This window comes from Cyprinodon variegatus, unplaced genomic scaffold (assembly GCF_000732505.1).
Source record: "Cyprinodon variegatus isolate N-32 unplaced genomic scaffold, C_variegatus-1.0 Scaffold124, whole genome shotgun sequence".
Taxonomy (NCBI): Eukaryota; Metazoa; Chordata; class Actinopteri; order Cyprinodontiformes; family Cyprinodontidae; genus Cyprinodon; species Cyprinodon variegatus.
Window position 1 is genome coordinate 268154 of NW_015150577.1, and position 23417 is coordinate 291570.

General features: G+C 37.4%; 1 protein-coding gene across 1 annotated transcript in view; it reads left to right on the plus strand.

The window, feature by feature from the left end:
- The window catches only part of b4galnt4 (beta-1,4-N-acetyl-galactosaminyl transferase 4), a 212030-nt gene that overhangs the window by 176413 nt on the left and 12200 nt on the right, over positions 1–23417 (plus strand). Inside the window, exons 8-11 of the mRNA XM_015375728.1 lie at positions 1007–1085; positions 13112–13178; positions 20016–20165; positions 20394–20503. Of these exons, the coding sequence (XP_015231214.1) occupies positions 1007–1085; positions 13112–13178; positions 20016–20165; positions 20394–20503 (406 nt within the window). The remainder of the gene's footprint in view (positions 1–1006; positions 1086–13111; positions 13179–20015; positions 20166–20393; positions 20504–23417) is intronic.

Consider the following 23417-nt stretch of genomic DNA (forward strand, 5'->3'; position numbering starts at 1 on the left):
TCTAAATATTTACAGGAAATATAATTTCTCTTCTTGTTAAATTGCTGTCTTTTTGTCTGGTGGAGCATTTGATCTGCTTATAGATAAACTCACAGAAGTGAAGCTTTTGGGTTATCACTGTGTTTCTGTCTGTTTTTGAAGTTAATGTTGTGTGGAGCAGCGCAGTATCTTTCATTCCATAGTCAAAGTCTGTCCAAATAAATCAAAAGGGCTTTTATATAAATGAGCCATTGTTTGCTTTTTTTGTGCATGTCAAATTGATATGGGGAAATGGCATACATGGTGAACCTATAAATTATGTTCACAGAAAAAGCTGCAAACTGCATGAGAGGAAATTTATGATTTATTTGGAGCATGGATTTTATTCCCTACTGGCTCTAAAGGAGTGTTTTTATTAAGGATTCAAGGCTTATAAAGCTGCTGCTTACTCTCATCTTTAACCATCTTCCCCTTTGCAGAAAGTCATTTTCTTATCACATCTTCCTCCATTCTGTGAGGTGATTACCAGCATTTTAGAGTTTTAGAGTGAAGTTGTTGGCTTTATACATTTAAAGGCCCTATAAAATATTTTATTAGGGCTTTTAAATCATACAATTCCATAAAGATCATAGATAAATAATATAAAGACCTTTATATTTGTTTCAAAATATCAAATGTTAGGGTATTGTTTATGCTCAACTGTAACAAGAGCAAGTCGCATCCATTTAAAAGTGTGTATAACAAAACTTCCGTGTAAATGTATCTCTATCAACTGATTAAAGATTAAAAATCTAATAAGAATAAATTATTAATATAAAATGCGTTTTATGTTATTAAAATATATATTGTTAAAGATAAAAAAAAAGGTGCATTCGGAGACTGTAAATCTCTGTACGGGGATGGGTGGCAAGCCTTGTTAAACTTTTTCTTGATCCATTTGTATTTTATTGTGATTAAAAAAAGGTATTGTTATATAGTCTAGTCAGATTTCAATCTAACAATTAATCTTTTTGTTTTTTTCCTTTAGCCTGATCTCATCCAGGCGATACTATTTTGAGATTCTTCACAAGCAGGATGACAAGGGGTCAGATCATGTGGAGGTTGGGGTAAGTTTAGTAAATGCTTTTTTTCCATCCATGTCTTATTGTGCTAATAAGGTTTTTGTTTACATACTGTACATGCTTTCACTACTCTATAGAAAACATGACTCTCTGGAAGAAAAAAAAAAAGTTTCAACTTTGTACTCAATATGTTTGCTGTATTTACGTGTACATACTGCTAACTGTGTGCCGATATGTATTGACCTTATTTAAAGGTGTAGTGGAGGATTTCTGCAACTCTTTGAAAAGACCCACTGTCTCCACTTAAAAAAAGCATGCACATGCACAACCCTGTACCCGCTCCCTATTAAACACGTGCGAGAGCATGCACAAGCCCATTTCTCCTCATGCACGCTCTGTTTAAAAGTTGCTGTTTGCATCGCTCATACAAGCTTACTTTCCAAAAGAAGATTTGCAAGTTTTCCACTATGTCAGACTCACCACCAGTAAGTGAAAATGGGGACGAGCACGTAGGACAGCCTTAAGTAAACATATCACCAGAATGATTGACAGTTAGGAGGACCACTTATTTTGATGATCCAACCAAGAATAAGAACATCCTCCACTATACCTTTAAGTAAGGCCTTATCAATACATTTGAACCAGTTTTTCATTTCTCTGTAAAAAAAAAACAAACATTATATTTGCGAAGAAATATCCTGTTTGAAACACTTAGCTGAAGAACACAGATGGCAAATGCCATTTGCAATATTTTAGGCAGAATAAAAGCAAAGTTCTTCGTAAATACAACTTATTGTGCAAAGTGACTGAGTCTCATGAAGGATCCCTGCATAGTTGTTGGACAGTAAGTGGAGACCTGACAATATCACAACAAGTAGATTAGCAAATAGCAGTTTACCCCTTTATGTAAAATTAAAACTAAAAGCCTCATGTTGCTCAATACCCTATTTGGTCTCACTTATAATGTTAAAGAAAACAGAACACAGTATCTTTAAGATATCTATTATTTTCCCTTTTTTAAATTATTTTGTCAATCGAGTACCTTCGCTTTTTTTATCCATCTCTGTTTCTTTTTATTCCCGTCTCTCCAATGCACCATTTTCTCTGGCGAGTGGCGTCTCCACCTTAGGCAAAGCTCCAAGATAAGTGGAACTTTACTTCAGGAAGTGTCAAACAAAATCCCACATGCCTTATATAACCTTTTACCCTGATTGTGTGGGCTGGTGGTAAAAAGAGATCATTTATGTGGGGATACAGGATATATCATTTAACCAGGTTCAGGTTATAGTAATCAGTCGGTACATAACACCAACGGTAGCTGTGTGACAGCTGGTCTTACTCTATATTCTTTTTTAACAACCTGACAATTAAAGTCATGCTATGTGGATTCATATAGACCTTATTGCTTACAGTCTCCTTGCGACATTTTTCACCTCCACTCTTTCCTTTTTTATTTGTTAGGTCTAAGAATCAGTGCCTTATTATTGTTGGTTTTCTGTGTTTCTTATCTTTGATTGGGGTGATGAAAATTTTGTGGGGACATTAAGATAATATTCTAGTCAAAGCTGCTTAAGAGTTTGTAAACAGTTTGTGATTTAATTGTTGTTCTGTGAAGGCCTCAAGTTTGTTAGAGTATTCGTGAACACAGGTTCAGTTACTATTTGTGCAATCCACAAATCTTGGCAAGGCAAGAAAAAAGTCAGAAAAAATAGAGGTGTCCCACTCGTCATATAATAGATTGAGCTAATATATGGAGGGTGTGCTTGTCAAATGAGATCAATGGTGACTGCTCATTACCCGGAGCACACAATCCCCATGGTGAAACATGGGCAATGACATGCTGCAGGGATGCTGTGCTTGAGCAAAGATGGAAATGCTGGTAATGAGAAAGTTGTTTAGGTTAAATACATGGTGATCCAGGAGGCAAATCTTATAGATATTGCAAAAAAAGTAACACTAGGATGGAGGTTCACCTTCCACCATAAAAGCGTCATTACACATACAGAAACAGCAGGAATAAATTACCTAAAACTGTTAAATTATTACATTCTGTTCAATACATGATAAGTGCTTTAATTAAGAGTAATTTTCATTTGAATGTGCTTTACTGGAGGCATCCATGTTTGTCACAGAACACTACTGCCACCTACCAGTTTGTGAAGTCACGGTGCGGTATCGGCTGTTGAACAAGTCCCAGTGCTGTATCTGGTGTTTGTCACAATGCACTATTATCCAAGACATCTTAAAAACATTCTTCCTCGAAATATTGGCTACATATTACGTGTTTTTTCTCTGGCCAGAAGTTTGATAGCAAATCCTCCCTCTTCAAATTGGCAATCCAACCACAAACCGGTGGTGGACCATGAATCAGAAAGGTGAAATAACGATTTTTTCTTTTCACTTCTACCCGATGTATTAAAACATCCAACTGCCATGCACGTGGACATTGTCCGTTTAACTATAGCTCTCACGAATTGCAATGGTGAAGTCCTCTTGAAATCTTAAATGATTGTTGTTGATCGCGGTGGGGGGCTAGTAGCTCCCATTGATTTTGCTTGTAAAGCAGGCAGAATGGCGCTCGGCTTACCGTACCGTTACGTCACTCCTGGAAGATGTCAGGAGTGAGGCGTTGCTCTATTTGGACGAAAATGGCTGGTCTCTGACTCAGTGATCGTGACAGAAATTATTTTCATTTTTTTACTGATAAATACTAAATTCATTAAATCACTGCAAACCTATTAGTTTTAGGTATAGATAATGATCAATTGATTATCCCTTGCTGACCGGACTTTCCTTTAAAGTGTTAAAATGGCCAGGAATAGAAAACTGGCTTTAATTTAGTTCACTATTCTTAAATGCTCTCCATTCACTGCTGTGGAGTTTGAAGGGCTTTACAATGAAAAATAAGCACATATTCTATTTTCAGGATGTCCAAAACTAGTAAATGCATAATCATTCCTTTTCCTACAACTCATAATATGCAATGATGTGTGTTGAACTAAATCAAGAAAACTAACAAAAAACAGGAACTGTTATTATAATGCATCAAAATGTGAAAAGGTATAAGCATTTATAGTTGTTTTTTATAACATTTTTACATGGACTGTATACAACTCTCTGCCTGAGTCTCTAGAATAAGCAGGTCTGATCTGAGGTTTCTAATAAGTTCACAGCTCAATGTCAGTCCTTTCTATCATCTAAGCCAGGGGTCACTAATTAATAATCAGTGGGGTCCAAGTATAGAAAATCATCAACCAGTAAAGGTCCAAAGATATTTTTAATTATAATCTGTTACTTTGAACAGAATTTATCACTGAAATAAAATGAGGTTTTTATGCCTCCATGTTATACATTTCATTTTTAAATAAAAAAGTAGAAAAAAATAGAAGCATTTTCCATTTTAAAATCTAAAGTGTTTTTTGAAGTAGAGAATAACAATCGTTCAGTTTGGTATATAGACAATTTCCTGATTCACATATTTCATAAAATAACTGCACTGACCGTTTTTTTTTAACTTTTTTTATGGCTTAATGAGAGCAGTGGGCTTTACGCTGACCTGCAAGGTTTTAAACCTGGGGTTGATTAGCGACAAAGCCATTCTCAAGCACATATCAAGGTGCTCATTTTGATGCTCCGGAAGGCTTTACGATATTAACCTGAGAAGTGGCGCAAGTGAATTTAGACACTGTCGTTGGCCATGCAGTAATTTATAAGTGTTTTAAATTAGGTTGGGTCCAGATTAGCCAGCAGGAGGGTCCAGATCTGGACTGCAGCCCGCTAATCCGTGACCTCTGATTTAAGCAAATAGCCCACCCTTCAAACACTAGCTGAGGCATTTAATATCAGGAAAACAGATAAGGACATTTTTGTCCATGGCAGTGGTGCAAATAAAATTTTGCCACACTCTGTAAACGGCAGATGTTCCTTCCTATTGCTGTGAGGTGAATTGAATTATAACCGCCATTCTGTGGCTTTTCCACAGTGAGCAGTACATTCTTCTTAACAAAGATTTCATCGCTGTATCTTTCTCTACTTTATCTATCTGTCAGGCTGTTGTCGCAATGAAAGCTTGTCTCACATTGCATCTTTGTGGCGCTGTCAGCAAAACAGACTTATGGAACACATTGAGAGCAGTATTTGTCGTTTAATGTTGCAGCAAGAGTGAGTAGATGAATGTCGTATGTAGCAAATCAGTTGCATGTTCTAGCTGCAATTCAGCAGGCTATGTTAGCAATTGGCTGAGAATCACTTATCTAGAATGCATGTCTGATCCCCTTAAGGCAGATTCTACTTGTGGAGGGGTGCTACTGGAAATAAAAAAGAAAAGGCCTACTGATAAGTCATTTTAGCAGCCTTTATTAACTAAACATGGCACAATAGAATGGAATTGAAATGTTCCTGTTTGCCCTACAGTGGGTAAATTAAGGAAATTTAAATCAAATCCACAATTTTCGCTATGCAATTATTTCAAGGTCATTCTTTTTAACAGACTATCCACAATTTCCTAAGCCTAAAATCTGTCCAAGTTCATAAACTGTAATGAATGTGCAAGAAGCAAGTTGAAATGATACACTGGGTTGTGTGTATATGTGAGGGTTCTGTGTCAGTAAGTTCCCAGTATGTGATTTAACAGTGGAATACATTTTACACCATAACAGAAATAGCAGATTTACTGTGACCGGCTCACAACAGCATTAGCCTGGGGCTCACATAAATCCAAAGATACTCAGGCCTTTATTCATTAAAGAGCAGATACTGTGGATTTTTCACTTCTTTTTTCTTAGCTGTGATTGAAGGTAAGCTCCATTTCTAAAGAATGTTTTTTGTTAAACATGCTGCACTAAAAGACATTATGAACCAAATATCCTTGTTCTAATTTAATTATATCTGTTGCATTCAGAATTAAAAAAAAATACGGTAGCTGCTTGAAAGGTTGAATATAAATAGTAACTGGTGCAGGAAAACCATTTTAAAATACACCATGCCCTTAATTTCCTAGACCCAAATGCATATTTAGTAGCAGTAAGAGGGAGTTAGATAGGGAGAGGAAATTCACCAAACCTGCACAGTCCTGTCACCTCCCTCAATAGCTTAACATAGCTAAGTTAGAATAAAGTAGTGTTTTCTGTCAGAGTAGAATGGCTGCTGAGCATGACAAATGACTTCATGAGCTTCGGTTTCATTAACTTTGTTAATTACCATCTGAATCTTTGTCAGTGAAAAACAGGACCTTTTCTACCAGCCTTAGGAAAAACATCCACTGATCTCTGCCTGACAGGAGGACAGAAAGTGTTTCCCATTAAACAGAATGATTGAGAGGATGACAGAGAAGAAGAAAGCAACACTTTAATTAGCAGTTGCAACTTAATAGAGTGGCATTGGTGTGAAGTTTAGATGTAGGATTTTAATAGCTCCATTTTTGCACTTCTGCTGCAACACACCTCAAACTCATGACCAAATATTTCTCTGTTGCACTTGCAGAGGCTCAGTGGCCAATCCATGCCTACAAAAGCATTCCAGCCTCTACCACAAATTTTTAGTCAGGGGTTTGAATGCAGTGAGTGTGTCCTACTTTTAACAGACATTTAAAAGACGTCTGCATTAAAGTCTTCATGCTTAATTTCAAATATGGTGAGAGGAAGAATTTAGATTAACTCATCAGGAAGGCCAACTCCGACCTGGGATGCAGCCTCAAGGCATTGCAGGTGACGGGAAACAGGGACTTTGTCTAAAAATACTCCTGAAGAATGTCTCATATACAAAGCATAATGCTGTTGCAGAGCAGGAAAGCTCATTTTGACAAACTTCACTTCTCCCAACAGACTAAGTACATTTTGTTCTGTTTTGCTGCTACAATAGATGCACATTTTATATGTTTAATAACCACAGAGTATATTTTTTGTATACCGTGAGCTCACTGTAATGTCTGTTAGTGTAAGTAATATTCTTACTATCTTCTTTTCTTTTTTAAAATCTTTTTGTGTTTGCTTGGGTTGACTTGTCACCTTCACATCCATGCAGGTACATCAATAAATTCTATTCTATTCTTTTCATTTAGGCCAGCTCAGGATAAAGAGATGATATTCCACTTAAAGTGTGTCTTTGTCCGATTTTTTCTAAGAATTCATACATAGTTCCCCTAAAAGATTCGTTAGTATTCCACGTTTGATTTTACAGAAAGAAACTGCTAATGTAACAGAGCTATTTCTTTGGATTTTGTGTTTGAAAAAAGCTAAAATAGACATAGAGTTTCTCCCTCATCAGTGAAATCACATTGTGGCTCAGTTCAGGCATAGCTATCCTTCTCCATTTTTGTTCCTGACTGAAAAACCTAGACAAAAACACCTCTAAAGGTTTTATGAATGGATGTTACTGAGGTAACATGACAGGTGATAAGGTACATTTATTAGGGGGAAAGGTATTATTTTTTTGAGGTGGTGTATTTACATGTTTTTTTTGTTTCCTAAAATGAGTTTGTTCTTCTATCAGTCCATCCATTCCTCCATTTCCATGACCACTGTCCATGCATTGACTTTTACATTAATTTGGACATTCCTCTGCCCTATATTATTGGGTAGGTGTAGATTACGTTAATAAAACTTAATACTGACTGTTATGAATTGATCAACCACTATTTTACTTTCAACTTTTGTATTTATAGTTTAATAAATGGCCCAAAAATTAAAAGCAGATGTACTGTGACACAAAGCCCACACATCCACAACCATCCAAACATCCTCTGAAATGCAGCAGGTGCACCACCACAATATTAACAATGAATATGTTCACACACTGCAGGGCTCCTCTCCTGGCTCATTTATTTCATAGCATCAAGGTGATATTTCATCAAACACCTGCGGTGTGATAGTTTCACAGTTAGTTTTTTCACCCAAAAACTAACTATGACATTTTTCACGCCTCATATGGCAAAGTGTCTGCTAGGACACTTAGCCCTAAGTTTTCTATCAATAGGGCGAATCGGTTTACTGATTCTTGTGTATTTCTGTGGTAAAATAGGTGAGCCTGGCTCATAGTGTAGACTCATATTAAGGGGTTGGTTAAAAACTATCTTTAATATTAGTTCTAGGGCACTCTTTCTTTTTTGTTTTTGGATGCCAATGTGTGTTAAAGTTTATTACAGCTTAATTCTGTTAATGTCTCTATTGGAAAATGACATTTTTTGGGTATGTTTGCCTTAAGCTATTATTCTTTTCTTCTTTTCTGTGTTTTTCAGCAACAGCAATTGATATTGTAATGCTAGTTGGGTCATTCTTGTTGTCCGTCTGTAATGTCAGTGCTTAGACTCCTCTGATAATGTAAAAATCCAGAATAGAACATTCAGTGCTCTGTCTCTATATCCACCTCCTCAACTCTCTCAAAACTGCTCCTCAATCCCCAGGCAAGACCTGATGTGACACGGAAAAACAAGCTCCTCTTTCCACATCAATGACAAGGAATAGAGAGTGACATTTATCCTCTAGCATGTAATTGTTTGGTTCTGTGCTGTTACCAATTCAAATAAGATCATAATAGTTCTGTATGTCATCGTTTTCACGGCGCTATATTTATTTCCCCTTGTTTCTATGGTTTTCTTTATTGCTTAAATCTTTTCCATATTTTATTGACCATTTTACTGTTGTCATTTGTGTTCTTTGATGGCAGTATTTCTTCACTCTTCTGCTTACCACTATAAGCTGTAAACACAATGCTTTGCTGCTGGGCACCTGTCAGTGTATGACAGCAAAGTTCACATCTTTTAAATCTTTATTTGTTCTCTGAAGAAATGGTGCATTCAACATATTCATATAATTTTAACAATTTTTTGTCACAGCCATAAACTTTTGTGAGGTTAAACATTAGTATTGCTTTTAGGAATGTATTTTACAAACCTTTAGGAAAGAGTGTCAGAAAGAAAGCCATAAGAGGTCCTGTTTAACTCTGTACCACATGTACTGTAATACACACATGTAATACAGAAGCAAACATATGAAAGCCCTCTTGAGTCTATGTACAAAGTTTTATTTCGGAGGTCAAATAACTCGAGATAATGGTCTTAAAACCCCATTCCTATTGCATATAGGAACAGTTTGTCCCCATAGACGCATTGTGCAACAGGGTTCCCTTACTTTAGCATCGGCAGGGAAGCACTTAAGGGTTTGAGAGGATGTGATCACTTTTCCTTTTTTAATTTTTCCAGTAGATGCATACCTAAAATAGAAATATTAAGGCTTGCGTCTACAGTACCGATTGGCATAAATGGTGTTTTGCATTGCTTTATGGTCCTGAACAGTAGTTTAAAGCAGTGTTTCACAACCTTTTTTTTCACTTGCGTACCCCTTTGGGTATTTTTCCTTACCAGGAGTACCCCTCTGTTTCAAAAGTATTGATGATCGTCCAAAAGTTGAATGTACAATAACTGAGATAATGACTATTTCAAGACTGATTTCTGTGAGAAGCAGAATGGAGAGATACAGAAGTTATTTTTTCTCAGCTTTCATTAGACAGTTTAATGCCTCTTGAAGAACTGAGTTTTTTATTATTATTTTTCAATGTAATTATGAGTTTTTTTTATCCTATTTTATGTTTTTATCTTTGCTATTGAGCAGGTGAATTTCCTATCTATAATCTATCTATCTATCTGTCTGTCTGCCTGTCTGTCTTTTGATTTGTGGATTTAATTTTTATAGTTATATTCTTTCCATCTCAAATAAAAAAACATATATATGCTGCCTGGAACTTAGTATGGAATAGAAATAAATACAAATAAAATCATATTATAAACCTGTATTTATAAACGGCAGCTCTTCTGAGTAACTCTCTTACAGTCACATTTAAATTTCAGACTTTGAATCCGGAACAAAATCCAGAACGAAAATTATGATCAGAATGACTTAATTAGTTTTAAACCTATAAGAAAAACTTACTTTTTGGTTTAAAAAAGCTTGTTTAATTTTTCAGTTGGGTCCTCACAAAGCAGAACTGAGACAAGCCTTTTACTACCTAAGAGACAAATATTTTAATGTACCCCTTGCAATGAAATAACGTATACCCCCGGTTAGGAATCACTGGTTTCAATTACACTTTACTCCAAACTAGAGAACTAAGAGGGGACTGAGTTAAATGCTTCTTTTGTACTAGTTGCCCAGTAATTAGTTTAACTGTCACTTTTCTGTTTTCACAGCACAGCTGCAAGATTTGATTTTTGGCTCTTCAGCAACGTCTGCTTCCATGTCACTGATAAGAGCTACTGATAAACTGTTGTTCATGTCTTGGTCTGAAAAATGATGGCCTATCATGCAGATCAACTGCTTATAAACTAGTGAAAAAAGAAATGATGACAGATAAAAATGCTGTCATTTCTAGCAGTTTCCCACCCAATCCTTTGCACACCTTTCTTTAAAAATTTCTGAGCTTTAAACTGACTTTACCTCATCACTACCGGTTTAACAAATGTATTTATGATCAGTTGTATTTATAATATATTTAGAATGATGTACTATAATGTTTTGACAACAGAAATATCGAAAGTAAATAAATGAGCCTCTCGGTACTTTACAGCTAAGACTGGCCCCAAATTATTTTAAATTGGAACACTCAGTCACTATTACATGATAGTAAAAACTAGAGTTGAAACTGTGAGTTGAGAAGTGGTTTAAATATTCAGTGAATTTGCATATATATATATATATATATATATATATATGTTCAAAAAGAACCTCCATTATAAATGAAGGTTTAATAAATAGTGGTTAGATAGTGGTTTGGTTTTCTACTGTTTGGGCAGGTGCCATGAGGTGTTAAAGACACCTGTCTTGTTTCCCTGCCCACTCCCAAAGTGATTTTATTTGATCTCATTTTTGTGTTTGCACTCTGTCGCTACGGGCCTATTGCCAGCTGTCGGTGGATAAGGCAGAGTTTAGGAGATCATTGATTGAAAGGATGCAGTTAAACTCTGTGCCCTTCTTGGAAAAAAAACAGACATTGGCAAAAAAAGAAAAGCTATTGATAAAGATGTACAAAAAGTCAGATGTTTCTGGCAAACATACAGTCTGTTAATTTTGATCTCAAGAGAATCTTAAGCAAACGTGAAAGATCAAGGTTTGTTTACGCAGTTATTTCCCAGGTGTTACAGTAAGATATCAAGTTTTGCTCCTCAAGCTTGTAAGAGAGCAGTTTAATCAAAGGAAAGTACACAACAGTGAGCTTTTAGGTCTGCCAGACAAAAAAAAGTCTTGATTATTAAAAATCAATATCAATAATTCTCCTGACGGTTTCTATAGAAGGAAGATGAAAACAATATTCACCCGTTTTATGGTGGAAGTTAAGAATTGTGTGATTTGCAGAGAAAGAAGGTTTCGATGGGGTTTGAACTTCTCTGTACATCTATTTCAGTTATTTTATGTCTTGTTTTTTAGCAGTACAGCAAAGAAGGGCAGACTGACAACATCACAAAGGAATGTCTTAAGATCCAGTGTGTCCTACAAGGACCAAGACAGAGTTCAGACTTGAATCTGGATGAACGTCTCTGGAGAGCTCAAAAAACTGATGTGCACAGATGCCTTCCATCCAATCTGAAGTATCTTGATATGTAATGGAAAGAACAATGTATGGACCTACGCAAAATTAGGCATGCTAGGCTCAGGCACCATGTTAAGAATGATTTGACACTATATATAATTGCTGCCAAAGGTGGACTAGTTACTAAAAAAATGCAGGTATGTGAATCACTTTTGGCTGCACTCTATTGTGAGGTTTTCGATCGAATTGTTAATACAATTTTTTATAGGAATACAATCATGTCTTTGATATTCATTAGAAGTAGCAGTTGTTTCCCCTTGAGGGTCCAATCACTTCTTCACATATGTTTAGGAGGAACTTTTTTCTGATAGCTTAAATAATCTTTTGCAAAACGCACTTGGTTTTCTTCTTAGGGTGACTTTATGTGAACATCTGTTTGATCTAAAACAATACCTGGCAAAAAGGAAAAAAAAAAAAAAAAATGTAAGTTGGCAAATAACTTTTTTACCCAACTGTGCACACTTGAGAAAACTTTGTAAAGTACAGGGTATATTTAATACATAGACAATGATGCAAATGTGTGTGTTACTATAATAAACAAAAAAACAGAAGCTATAAATGTTTAGTTTAGTTTAGTTTGTCCTTACTGCACTGTAAGTTGGGGGAAAGTAAACACCTTAAACTCATATGTTGCCTTGACTTTTTGTCTCTTTTGACTTTACCCGTGACGGCTCGCTTTTCAAGACATTTACACAGAAATAATAACAAAAATGGCAACGTCTTCGGCGGCCTGCTGAGCCGCTCCCTGCTGCTGCTCAGCACGATATTCCTTCTCTGTCCTTGTTTGATGCTCCTGTGTTTGCGTCCTTCTGTGGCTACAGTATGGTTGCCTAAGTGTCACTGCATCAACATGGCTGTGAACACAACTTGTTGTTGCTTGTTGTAAGTTGATGACACTTTTATGAAATGACACTTTATCTGAGTAAGAGGGTGTGTGTGTGTGTGCCTGTTGTCCTCAGACACTGTTGTAGATGTATTTGCATGGATTCTGAGATGGGTGTTTATATTTGTATTCTCTAAAGAAAGGTTAGAAAATGACCTGTCTCCCATGATTACATCCTTGGTAAGCAGAAGTGACGAGGTAATTGGGAAATCTATTTAGGAGATTGTTGCCTGTCTCTCTTCCTTCCTCTCCATGCTGTTCTATTTCAGGTCATTAGTTGATTTCCCTCAGTTTTTTACAACTCTGCTCTTGTCATCTTTTGTTCACTTTTTTTTCTCAGTTTTCATTGCTTCCCCTTTCTTTAGTCCCTTACTTAACTTACCTCGCAACTTTTACTGCCAACGTATCACTCTGCTGTCTCTGCTCACCCAGAATTAATATTAATAGAAACTAAATCTTGGGATTTTCAGATGCTCAGCAACAGAGAGAATGTCACTTAGCTGACAAACTGGCATGAATGATTCCTGTTCACGGTTTCATATTCCACAAGTTGGCATTTAGAAGTGTACTCTAACACAGTTGCATTTCTTTCACCTTGTGTCTCATTCAGTGGCGACCATTTCTCCCTGGTCTGAAATATGAAGTGATAGACTCTGCATACATCTCCCTCTACACAGGTAAGAACTTTCCATGGTTACTGATAATAAACCTTGAATTTCAGAGTATTTAATCCCCATTTTTAAAGCATAGTTAAGATACTCTTGGTCGTACAGAAAGCTTAGTTAAGCTTTTATTTCACACACTTGAATTACACATTTGTCATTCTTTTTCTTAAAACATGTTTAGATTAATTAAAAGAGGGGAAAATACCAATACAAGCCCAAAAGCCACTTTAAAGCTGCAGCTTTGGCTTAAGTTTTATCAAAAGCATGAAATCTTTTTTTCTTTCTTTCCACCAATGTTTTGATTATAATGGAATTTCAGCTGTGCTTTATTTGTTCAAGGATATATACTAATTTTATTTTAAAGATTCATCTTTTTGGGTGTGGTCCTAAGAACAATATTTGGTATTAGGCAAAATTAACCACATTTAGTGGTACACTGGTTAAAGTAACACAGGACCTTGGATAAATGTTTACTGTATCTGAGAGAAAAACACATGTGAGAAGTTTTTTTTTTTCATAACTGGTATGATCGGTTTAACAACATTTGTTTAACCACACTTCATCACATATCTTTCCCTTTGACATTTAACATGATGATGAGTCGGATTCTGTGGATCAGTCTTCAGCATAGACGTAGACTTAGACAGACTTTATTGTCATTTTGTACACACAGAGTGTATACAAAACAAAATTTCGTTCAGTACAGCTCTCAAGACATTTCCATTTCCAAAGTGCAGCAGTGATAAAATGTGAACATGGTGTAGTTTCCAACATTCAGTGCTTTTTTTTTTTAATCCAATTTTATACAACATTCAGCAGTCTAATGGCACTGGGGAAGAAGCTGTTCTGGAATCTGCTGGACCTGCATCCAATGCTGCAAAACCTCTTCCCAGATGGCAGCATGGAGAACAGTCCATGGCTGGGGTGTGAGGGGTCATTTTTTATGATGTTACGGGCTCGGGACACGCAGTGCTGGGATTAAATGTATTTTATGGAGGGAGGCACCTTCTTCCAGTCTGTGGCATTGCAGCCTCCGCACCACACAGTGAGACAGCTGGTCAGAACGCTCTCTATGGTGTTTTTGTTGAAGGCAGTGACGATGGGTTGGGGCAGGTAGGCTCTCCTCATCCTCCACAGGAAGAACAAGCGCTTTGGTGCCCTTTTGACCAGTGAGTTGGTGTTTACAATCCAGGTGAGGTTGTCCTAAGGAATTTGGTGCTGTTGACCACCTCTACAGCTGAGCCGTTCATGAGCAGTGGAGCGTGGTTACTCCGGTTCTTACTGAAGTCTCCCTCATTTTCTGGACATTCTGATGAGGCCCACCAATGTAGTGTTGTCTGTGAACTTCAAGATGTGATTGGTAGTGAACCTGGGGACGCAGTCCTGTGTCATCAGGGTGAACAGCAGGGGCCTCATGACGCAGCTGTGAGGGGAGCCTGTGCTTAGGATAATGATATCAGAGGTGTTCTGTTTGACCCGGACTGACTGAGGTCTGTCTGGTTGAAGGTTGAAGCTCGGCTGTTCCACTTTGCCCATCAGATGCTGTGGGATGATGGTGTTGAAAGCTGAACAGAAGTCCAGGAACACCATCTGCACGTGGTTGTTCTTCTCTTCCAGGTATGCCAGGCTCAGGTAAGAAGAAGAGGAGGTGCCGTCCTCAGAGCGGGTCGAATGTTGGCAGCAAACCTGAGACGATGCTTTCTTTAACCAGCCTTTCGAAGCACTTCATCGTGATCTGAGTCAGTGCGACAGGCCCGTAGTCATTGAGTGAGGTCCCCTGAGGCTTTTTTAGGAGCAGAATGATGGTGGTGGACTTGAAGCAGGCTGGCATTATGCATTGGTTCTGCGAGGTGTTGAAAATGTCTCTGAGGAAACCAGCCAGCTGATCTACACACTCCTTGTACAACCCGATATGTTATCGGGGCCTGGGGCCTTTCTTGGGTTTAGTCCGCAAGTTTTCTGTTGAATTTAGGTTCGGACAGCATTTATCATGGGAACTGCTGAGAAACTTCCGCTTTGGCAGGTACAAGTCCCTGAGTTTTTACAGATATTTGACACCAGTGTTGTGCATAAGGAAAAGAATGCACAGCACAAAACAACACAAAAGCATGAGTCTGCCACTGCAACTGCACAGGCCATTTGTTTAGAGAAGTAATCTCTTCTGAGGTAAGAAGTTATGAATATTAAAGTTACTTTGAACCAAGCATTAAAAAAAGAGAGCCAATTGCTGGCATCAGGGGCGCAAAAACTGGGTATGCAGCGCATGCAATGCATAGGGGCGCTGCACTCAAGGGGGCGTCAAAAAACCCCTCTAGAAAATACATTTTTCTAGTTGTCATTTTCTATATTTAACAGCATAAAACGATCAACAGAGAGACAGCAGTGATTATGCACCCCTCTGATGCGCCCCCACTGATTATGCGCCCCCTTCACCTCCCATCCTGTCACGCTCCCTTCCCACACAGGTGTCTTGCGCACGCGCCCCTAAGAGGCGCACTCAGGCGTGTTTTTTTTTGTTTTTTTTTCTTTGACTACCACTCGTAGTGCACACTTAACAGCAAGATGGAACGCCAGAAAAAGAAAAAAAAAACTATCCGGGGCGCAAAACAGAAAAAGAAAAAGGGAGAAGGATAAAGTTGTTGGTGGGATGAAAAAAAGCCTTTCAATGTGGTTGAAAGACAGTAGGTACTGTAAGTTCTTTCAGTGTATCAACAACAGGACAGGAGGGTTGTAAATATGCAGGTTAGATAAAGCTAGCCTGATACGGAGTCGCCCCATATTTGGCTGTTAAATGTTGCGTCCCCTTTTGAAGCGATAAGGAACGCGATTTGTTCCGTATTTCTAGGAATATCTGATACATACTCCTGTAACACACACAAAATGTAAGAATGACCGAAATAAAACTTGTGAAATATTAACACAGGAAAGCTAAAATGTCGTGGCCAGTGCCCAGCTATGATCCAACGCTTAGCCCTCTAGGATGCAATTTATTCACTCATATGTATATTTATTATTATTGATTTTTTTTTTTATTAAAGATGAGTTGTACAAATTTATGTGTGTATCAGACACATTAATCCAGTGTCATTATAGCCCTTAGACTCGGTGACCCATGTTTTCCAACCTTTTTGGCAGGGGGACACTCGAGTTTAAATGTTTTATTCAGTATCACTACAGTGGTGTTGTGATGTATCTGATAAGTCAGATCAGCTGCAGTGTCCAGTCAGTAACTGTTATCCAACAAGAAGATCATTCAAATTTAAATATAGATTTTTATTGTAGTTTGACTGCTGTATTTTTTAACTCTACTTAACATAAAATTAATTTAATTCAGCTGTGAGGATGGAGAGAAAGAAGAGAAGATGACAGAGGAAGAATTAGGACAGACAGGGGAAAGCAACAGGTTAGTCTAATATTAGGTGGAAGTGAGGGAACAGCTACTTAATCCCAATCGATAATGTTTAAACATTATTTTTAAAAACTGTATTCAGATCTGTAATTTTTACAACTAATATATAATGTTTTTTGACCATATGACTTATTGGAGAACGCCACAGATAAGGGGTGAAGGAGACAGACATCAGGTCGGTGATAGAAGAGACAAGTGAGGACATCAGGTAGGAATAAATACATTAGGGAGGCAGCAAAAACATATATACCATAATGGTTTGAATTTCTGATGACCATCTCTCGTGTTCTTTTTTGGGAAAATTGGGAGAATGTGGAACAGAAAGGTGCAGATGAGGGAGAGGAGCAGAGAGGACCAGATGATGAAGAAGAGGGAGAGAGCATAGAGGTTCAGATGATGAAGAGGGAGAGGAGCAGAGAGCTGTATTCAGAAGATCCATTGGAATGGCCTTTACCACACAAAATGGAGGACGTATTTAGGCAGTACATGGTTGAAAATGGCCCACCGAAAGTAGGATGTGTTTTTCCAAAGGATACTGTTTTCGTTTACTGTCTAATGGAGAGAAAGTAGAACGAGATTGGTTACTGTACGGGGGGGGGGGGGGGCGGGGGGGGGGGGGGGGATGCATCATGTGTTTTCGCATCCACCTCAAAAATATGTAGTTGCGCCCCTGGCTGGCATATCTTAGCTTCCATCATTTGTAGAAATCTTGTAATTCTTGTCTGTTTCTGTTACAAATCAGACTCCAATTTGTCTCTTTTTGTTCCACTGGACAATTTTCTTACTTTTTTAGTCTTGTGTGGATTCTGTAATGGGGATCATGGAGGTGCACTTGTGGCTGGTCTTTGTGATCCATCCTTAGAAAGAAATTGCTTATGTTCTTCCACGTATGCATCAGTGGCAGCAGAGAACCAACAAAGTAAACAGGTGAATGAGGCCGTGCAGTGTGTCACACTAACAGGCACATTTAAAGAAACCAGCCCGATCCTTCTCTCATGAACTGACTAGAGCCAATAGAGGCAACAGCGATTAATACAGCAGACCTCATTTACACATCTTGCAATTGTAAGGGAATTAAATAAATAAAAAATAATAATATTCAATTCTCAATGTGGAGCAATGAGCCTTACTGACTTGCAGTATTCAGATGGACCCCAAAGGCCTAAGAGTTACACATTTTGATACACAAGGATAACAAAAAATTTTAAAAAATTTTAAAAACAAGTTACAACGTTTTGAAAAATCTTAAAAAATTAAAAAGTGAAGAAAAGACAGAAAATTAAAAAAAGCTTTTCTTGAGTTAATTTTGTTAATTTTGGATTGTTATGGGTACAAACTACTGTAGCTTTACATGTCTTGATTAAAAAAAAAATGATTAACATGGGGTTTTATTACGCCACTCAATATATCTTTTTCAAAATTGTACCTTTGTAAATTTGTGCTGCAGGATTATACTTCTGCAGTAAAAGATTGACTTATTTTAGGGCTTTTTAATTACATATCTCAGGGGTGTCAGTGGATGTAGCTGACACCGTATAGACTCTTTTTGCTCCTTGATTCATGGTATTTGCAGCAGAGTTAAGAAATGTGCCTTAAGTAGGTGCTTAACCTCAGCAGCTCCAGGAATAGTAATGTGTCACAAGGAATCAGTTACACTAAGAGCAAAAACTGCCAGCTGCTTCGAAAAATGATGCACAAATTTGTCGACTTGAGCAAATCTGCGGTGTTTCTTGGCTGTACGCCAAACCCTGCCATGTTGTTTATGAGGAGCAGTGACAGAGAAGAATGAGGTCTCATACATCAGATGAGATCACTGTTTGGATTCAGGCATTACCTTCTCATCATCTTTCCTAAGCAATCCATCCTCCGCCCCTGGTTTGCACCCTTCCCCGGCGGCACTGCTTTGCTTTATGAATGCAACCCCGAAAGTGTTTGATATTTGTTCATGTTTGTACAATTATGTCCACACTGTGCTGGAGTAGAGTTGGTTGGCATTGTTTAAGGACAAATGAAGTTATCTTGATATTCAAATTCAACCTGACAAACTTTTGAAATGTCACTTTATAAAGCACAACCTATTAAAATTTCATAAGTGCTTCTCATGAGTTCAAGCCAAATTGATTTCCTTTCAATGTGATAATAGCATTCTTCTCTTTGTATCTTGAAAATGAAACCTAAAAAAAAAAAAACAGTTGAACAGTTGGCAATGTTTTATGTTTTTTTTTAAAATGTTTTTTATGTTAAATTTTTATAATCATCTATTCCAGTGATTTTCATAGTCGTCCTCTGGTCTGCTTTCTCTGCATGTTAAGGTATTTTACTGCTACCACACACCTGACTTTAGCAGGCTCCTGCAGCAAGTGCTGGCTGATGAGGAGGGAGTGCAGTCAAAGATGCACATAAAACATGTGGGTCAAGTGAAGCATGAGTTTTAAAAGCATTAATGTATTCTTTTAGTTTCAGAGATGTTGAGCTGATTTGAATTAGTTGAGGTTTTTTTATAGAAGCTTTCTGAGAGGTTTTTTCCAAATGGGATTATAAGCATGTTAAAGCACTCAGTAGTGTCTAGATTTTAACCATATAAATGTTAACTTCAAAAGAAATGTATTGTTCCAGCAAGTTTTTTGGAATGCAACATTACTACTATTAGCAAACCGCCCCAAGCATGATACGTACACTGTCATGCCTGATACAGTAGCTGCAGCAAAGTTTTTATGTGTTAGTAATCTTTACTTCTCAAAACTGTACTATTATTGTGGCTAGAAAGTGGACTGAAGAAGTGGCCATTTTGGAGCATTTTTTTCTCTCTTGTTGAGACTTCCTCAGTTCAGCTTTCTGTTAAAATCCAACAAAAAACAATAATTTCACTTCTTGTGCCAATAATCTGCTTTATAGCACAGATCAGGGGTATTTCATTTAAGGGGAAGGTTTGGGTAGAGACTAAATGAATAAATTGATTAAAATTTCCTACTATCACGCAAAAATAATCTTAAAAAAACAACTTTCTGTACAATGTGCACATAAACATTCAGAGTATTTCACACTTGACCCTTTGGAGGAGGAAAATGACGCTAAACACCCTATTAATTACAAAACATGTCTCCCATCAGCCCCTTGCTCCCGAGGTGATATTAATCACACATGCTTCCTCTGCTTCCTCCCATTTATTGACTGATGGTTTTATGACTGCTGCTTTTTTTCTTTTTAACCTGCAGATTGTTTTTGTTTTTTCATTTCTCTTTTTGTTTTTGTCCTGTTGCTTTAGTACCTACTCTTAAGATTAGTTTTCTCTTCTTACAGTGTACCCCATCCGCTAGTTATGTCAACTTATACACCCTGCCATTCCTATTGAAGATGTATTGATTTGAAAGAAACAACGGACCAGGAATAATAATAATGAAAACATGAAAAATATGATGTTATGGATTTCTTTTTCGCAGATGAGTCCAGTCTGAAGATGAACAGTGTGGAGCACATCCCTCAGACCTTGGCCAGTCACATACGTCTCCCAGAGGAGCTTGGGAGAGCCACCATCACACAGCATGGAGCGGATATGCTAAAGCCAGATCCCAGGGACTCTTTTTACAGCAGTATGTCAAAACTCCTTCTCTGTTTGCCTTTTCATAACTCTTCATGCTGAGTTTTTGGCTTGCAATTTATATTTAAGTACATTGTAATGTGATTAAACTGCTGATATTTCTTTTATTGTTTCCTGCTTTTCATATTTTCTTGACCCCCTTCAATCTTGATATCATTATAACATTTTTAATCACATTTTTGTTTAGCAAACTGCTGAGTTGCCATGTCTTTCTCCTCAGCACCAATGATTGATCCCGCTCGGCTGCAAAACGTTCTCCCAGCGTGCCTCTACTCTCCAACCTACGTAGTCAAAGATTTCCCAATAGCCAGATACCAAGGCCTTCAGTTTGTAAGTCTAAAAAAGTGCCACATGTGACTGTTTTTGTTTAATCAACACTGAATCTTACAGATTATACTCTTAATGTAATTTACAAGGGCAGGCATTGTTAGACATGAATATTTTTGAAAAAGCTCCAAATCTCTGAATAAAAGATTAAAAGTTCATACAATGATACTCAAAAGTTTAACATTCCTGCTAAAATACCAGATTTTTTTAGGCATTTCCACATTTGTGTGACTTCTATTTTGTACAAGTCCCCTGAAAAAACAACAAAGGAATCTAACAGTATTTGAGCACTCTTTCTTTTACAGTTATCCAAATCAGTTTGATCAACTTTTTCCAGCAATTATATTTCTTAGCCTGGCAGGGCTATTTCAACAACCAATTTTTTATTCAAAAAGTATCTTTAGACTTGACTTAGATGTATCATCGATCTCACTGTATTTCTCGTCTTCAGTGTTACAGCACGACTTAAGGCTTTGGGTTAAAGCTCATTGTATTTGAAATGATTTCATCAATCCACATTGACAATAATATAATATCAATTTTAATAAAACTAGCTCCATTGAATAATGCTGCCTCCATTCACTGTTGTTATAGTATTTTTGTGGAGATTTGTTAATGCTGTGTTTGTGTAAAATATATCTTGCCCAGAGTTCAAGTTTGATTTAGTCAGGCCATAAAACCTTCTCCCATGTGTTTTGGGAGATTTAAGACAGGTCTGGATTTTATTATTTTACAGAAAACTCTTGTGTTTTGAAGCTATAGCCTCTATTTCAGAAGAATGATGAAAATATGGGACATTTGTTACATGGAGAACCTAGAAATTCTGGCTTCGTCTTCAGTGTTACTGTTAGGATTTTGAGAAGCTTTAGTTTCAGTATTGTCTTTTCTTCTTAATAAAAGTGCCCAGGGTTCATTAAATAGAAACATTAAAGGAATAGTACACCCAAAACATGATTAGCCTTCATTTTCTACTCACCCCCATGCTGAACAACACTCTGGAGTACTTTTTTGATATCTCAAATGCATCTGGAGATCTGGGAGGCTTCTTGCTGTCTGCTGACATTCAAATAATGGAGGTCTATGGTGACCGAGACAGAAAGGTCCATAAAAGTCCACAAAAACGTGTCAATATTCCTCCATACTGCTCGTCCAATGTATTCCAAGTGTCCTGAGTGGGTAGCATCCAGAATTTACTCGAAACGAAGTCATTTAGAATGTTTTTAGAGCATAAACAGTAGTGTATAGGATTTCCTGAAAGCGCGCGCCAGCGCTCTCACGACGCTACGGAAGCCGGCACACCAAACCAGATGAAAGTGCGCATTCAGCGTCTGCTCTGCCAATAATGCAAGCGTAGAAGAAGAAATGTGCTGTTTACCTGTGCAAAGAAAGAAACAACGAAAGAAAAATGTCTGAGGACTTCAGTGTTGAGGAAGAGCATGAGTTCTTTGCCGAGCTGAATGCACTGGTTTGGTCTGCCGGCTTCCGTAGCGTCGTGAGCGCGCTGGCGCGCGCTTTCAGGAAATCCTATACACTACTGTTTATGCTCTAAAAACATTCTAAATGACTTCGTTTCGAGTAAATTCTGGATGCTACCCACTCAGGACACTTGGAATACATTGGACGAGCAGTATGGAGGAATATTGACACGTTTTTGTGGACTTTTATGGACCTTTCTGTCTCGGTCACCATAGACCTCCATTATTTGAATGTCAGCAGACAGCAAGAAGCCTCCCAGATCTCCAGATGCATTTGAGATATCAAAAAAGTACTCCAGAGTGTTGTTCAGCATGGGGGTGAGTAGAAAATGAAGGCTAATCATGTTTTGGGTGTACTATTCCTTTAAGGCTTTTGGCTTTCAATACAAAATATGCCACACTTTATGATAACTTAGACCAAACGTGTGTAACCATGTAAATTGATTTGATTATCTACTTGTGGGTCCGAATTGGATCTATGTGTTTTTAGATAGGATTTGTTATGAATTACTGGTGATCTGACCTAAATTAATTTGAATGAGGATTGATCATTTATAAATTATGTTTCTCTTGATTTGGTTTTTTATAAGTCAAACTGTGTCCGGGGTGGCTCTCAGCCTTTAGCAAATTCAATTTAATTCATTTGTGTTTCTGAGTTCATGGGGGCTGAGCATTAAGAAATAGGAGTCCATAAAATATGCAGGTGTAAACATAAACAGAGCAATAAGAAATTGTTTCTGTTAATATCTGAAGGGGGTAGTTGTTGGGCTCTGCTACCCCCTGTAGAACTGCAGATGTTACTGCAGCAGGTATAAATATGAAATATTCTCCCTAAAATTAGATAGCTCCTTAATGTGTATTGGGTTTATTGGCAAAATTATTACATTCATCAGATGAATGTAATAAAGATATTGCCATGGCGTCGGCGACAAAGCTGAGGCTTGGACTCTTTATTAGCACAATATTGCCAGCAACCTTTCAAGGTCCTTCGAGGCATGATTTAAGAGGAAGTCCTGGGAAATACCACAGTAGTCATTGCATTGCCTGACTTTAAACATACAGAATATCTGTGGTGGGTTTTAAAATAGATATTTGCAAGGCACAAGGCCAATATTATTGGTTAACTGGAGGTTTTTTTTTTTATCCATGAGCATTGTGCTAAGATTCCTCAGGAATACTGCCAGAATTCAGTGTCTGGCTATGAATCATGTCTGCAGAAGATCATAACAGCGAAAAGGCTCTGTGAAGAATCAAATACGCTTGTCATAAAAGGGAGGAACAATTTCAAGACAGTAGTTGCTGTTAAAAGTTTTTTTTTTGTTTAAATTTAATTTGGAGAAACTACTTTTAATATCAGTTATATATTTGTCCTACAAACCTTGTTTAAATTCAAGGATGAATCCTTTTAGATGTGGTTTCTTGCTTGTACATTAGACACAATA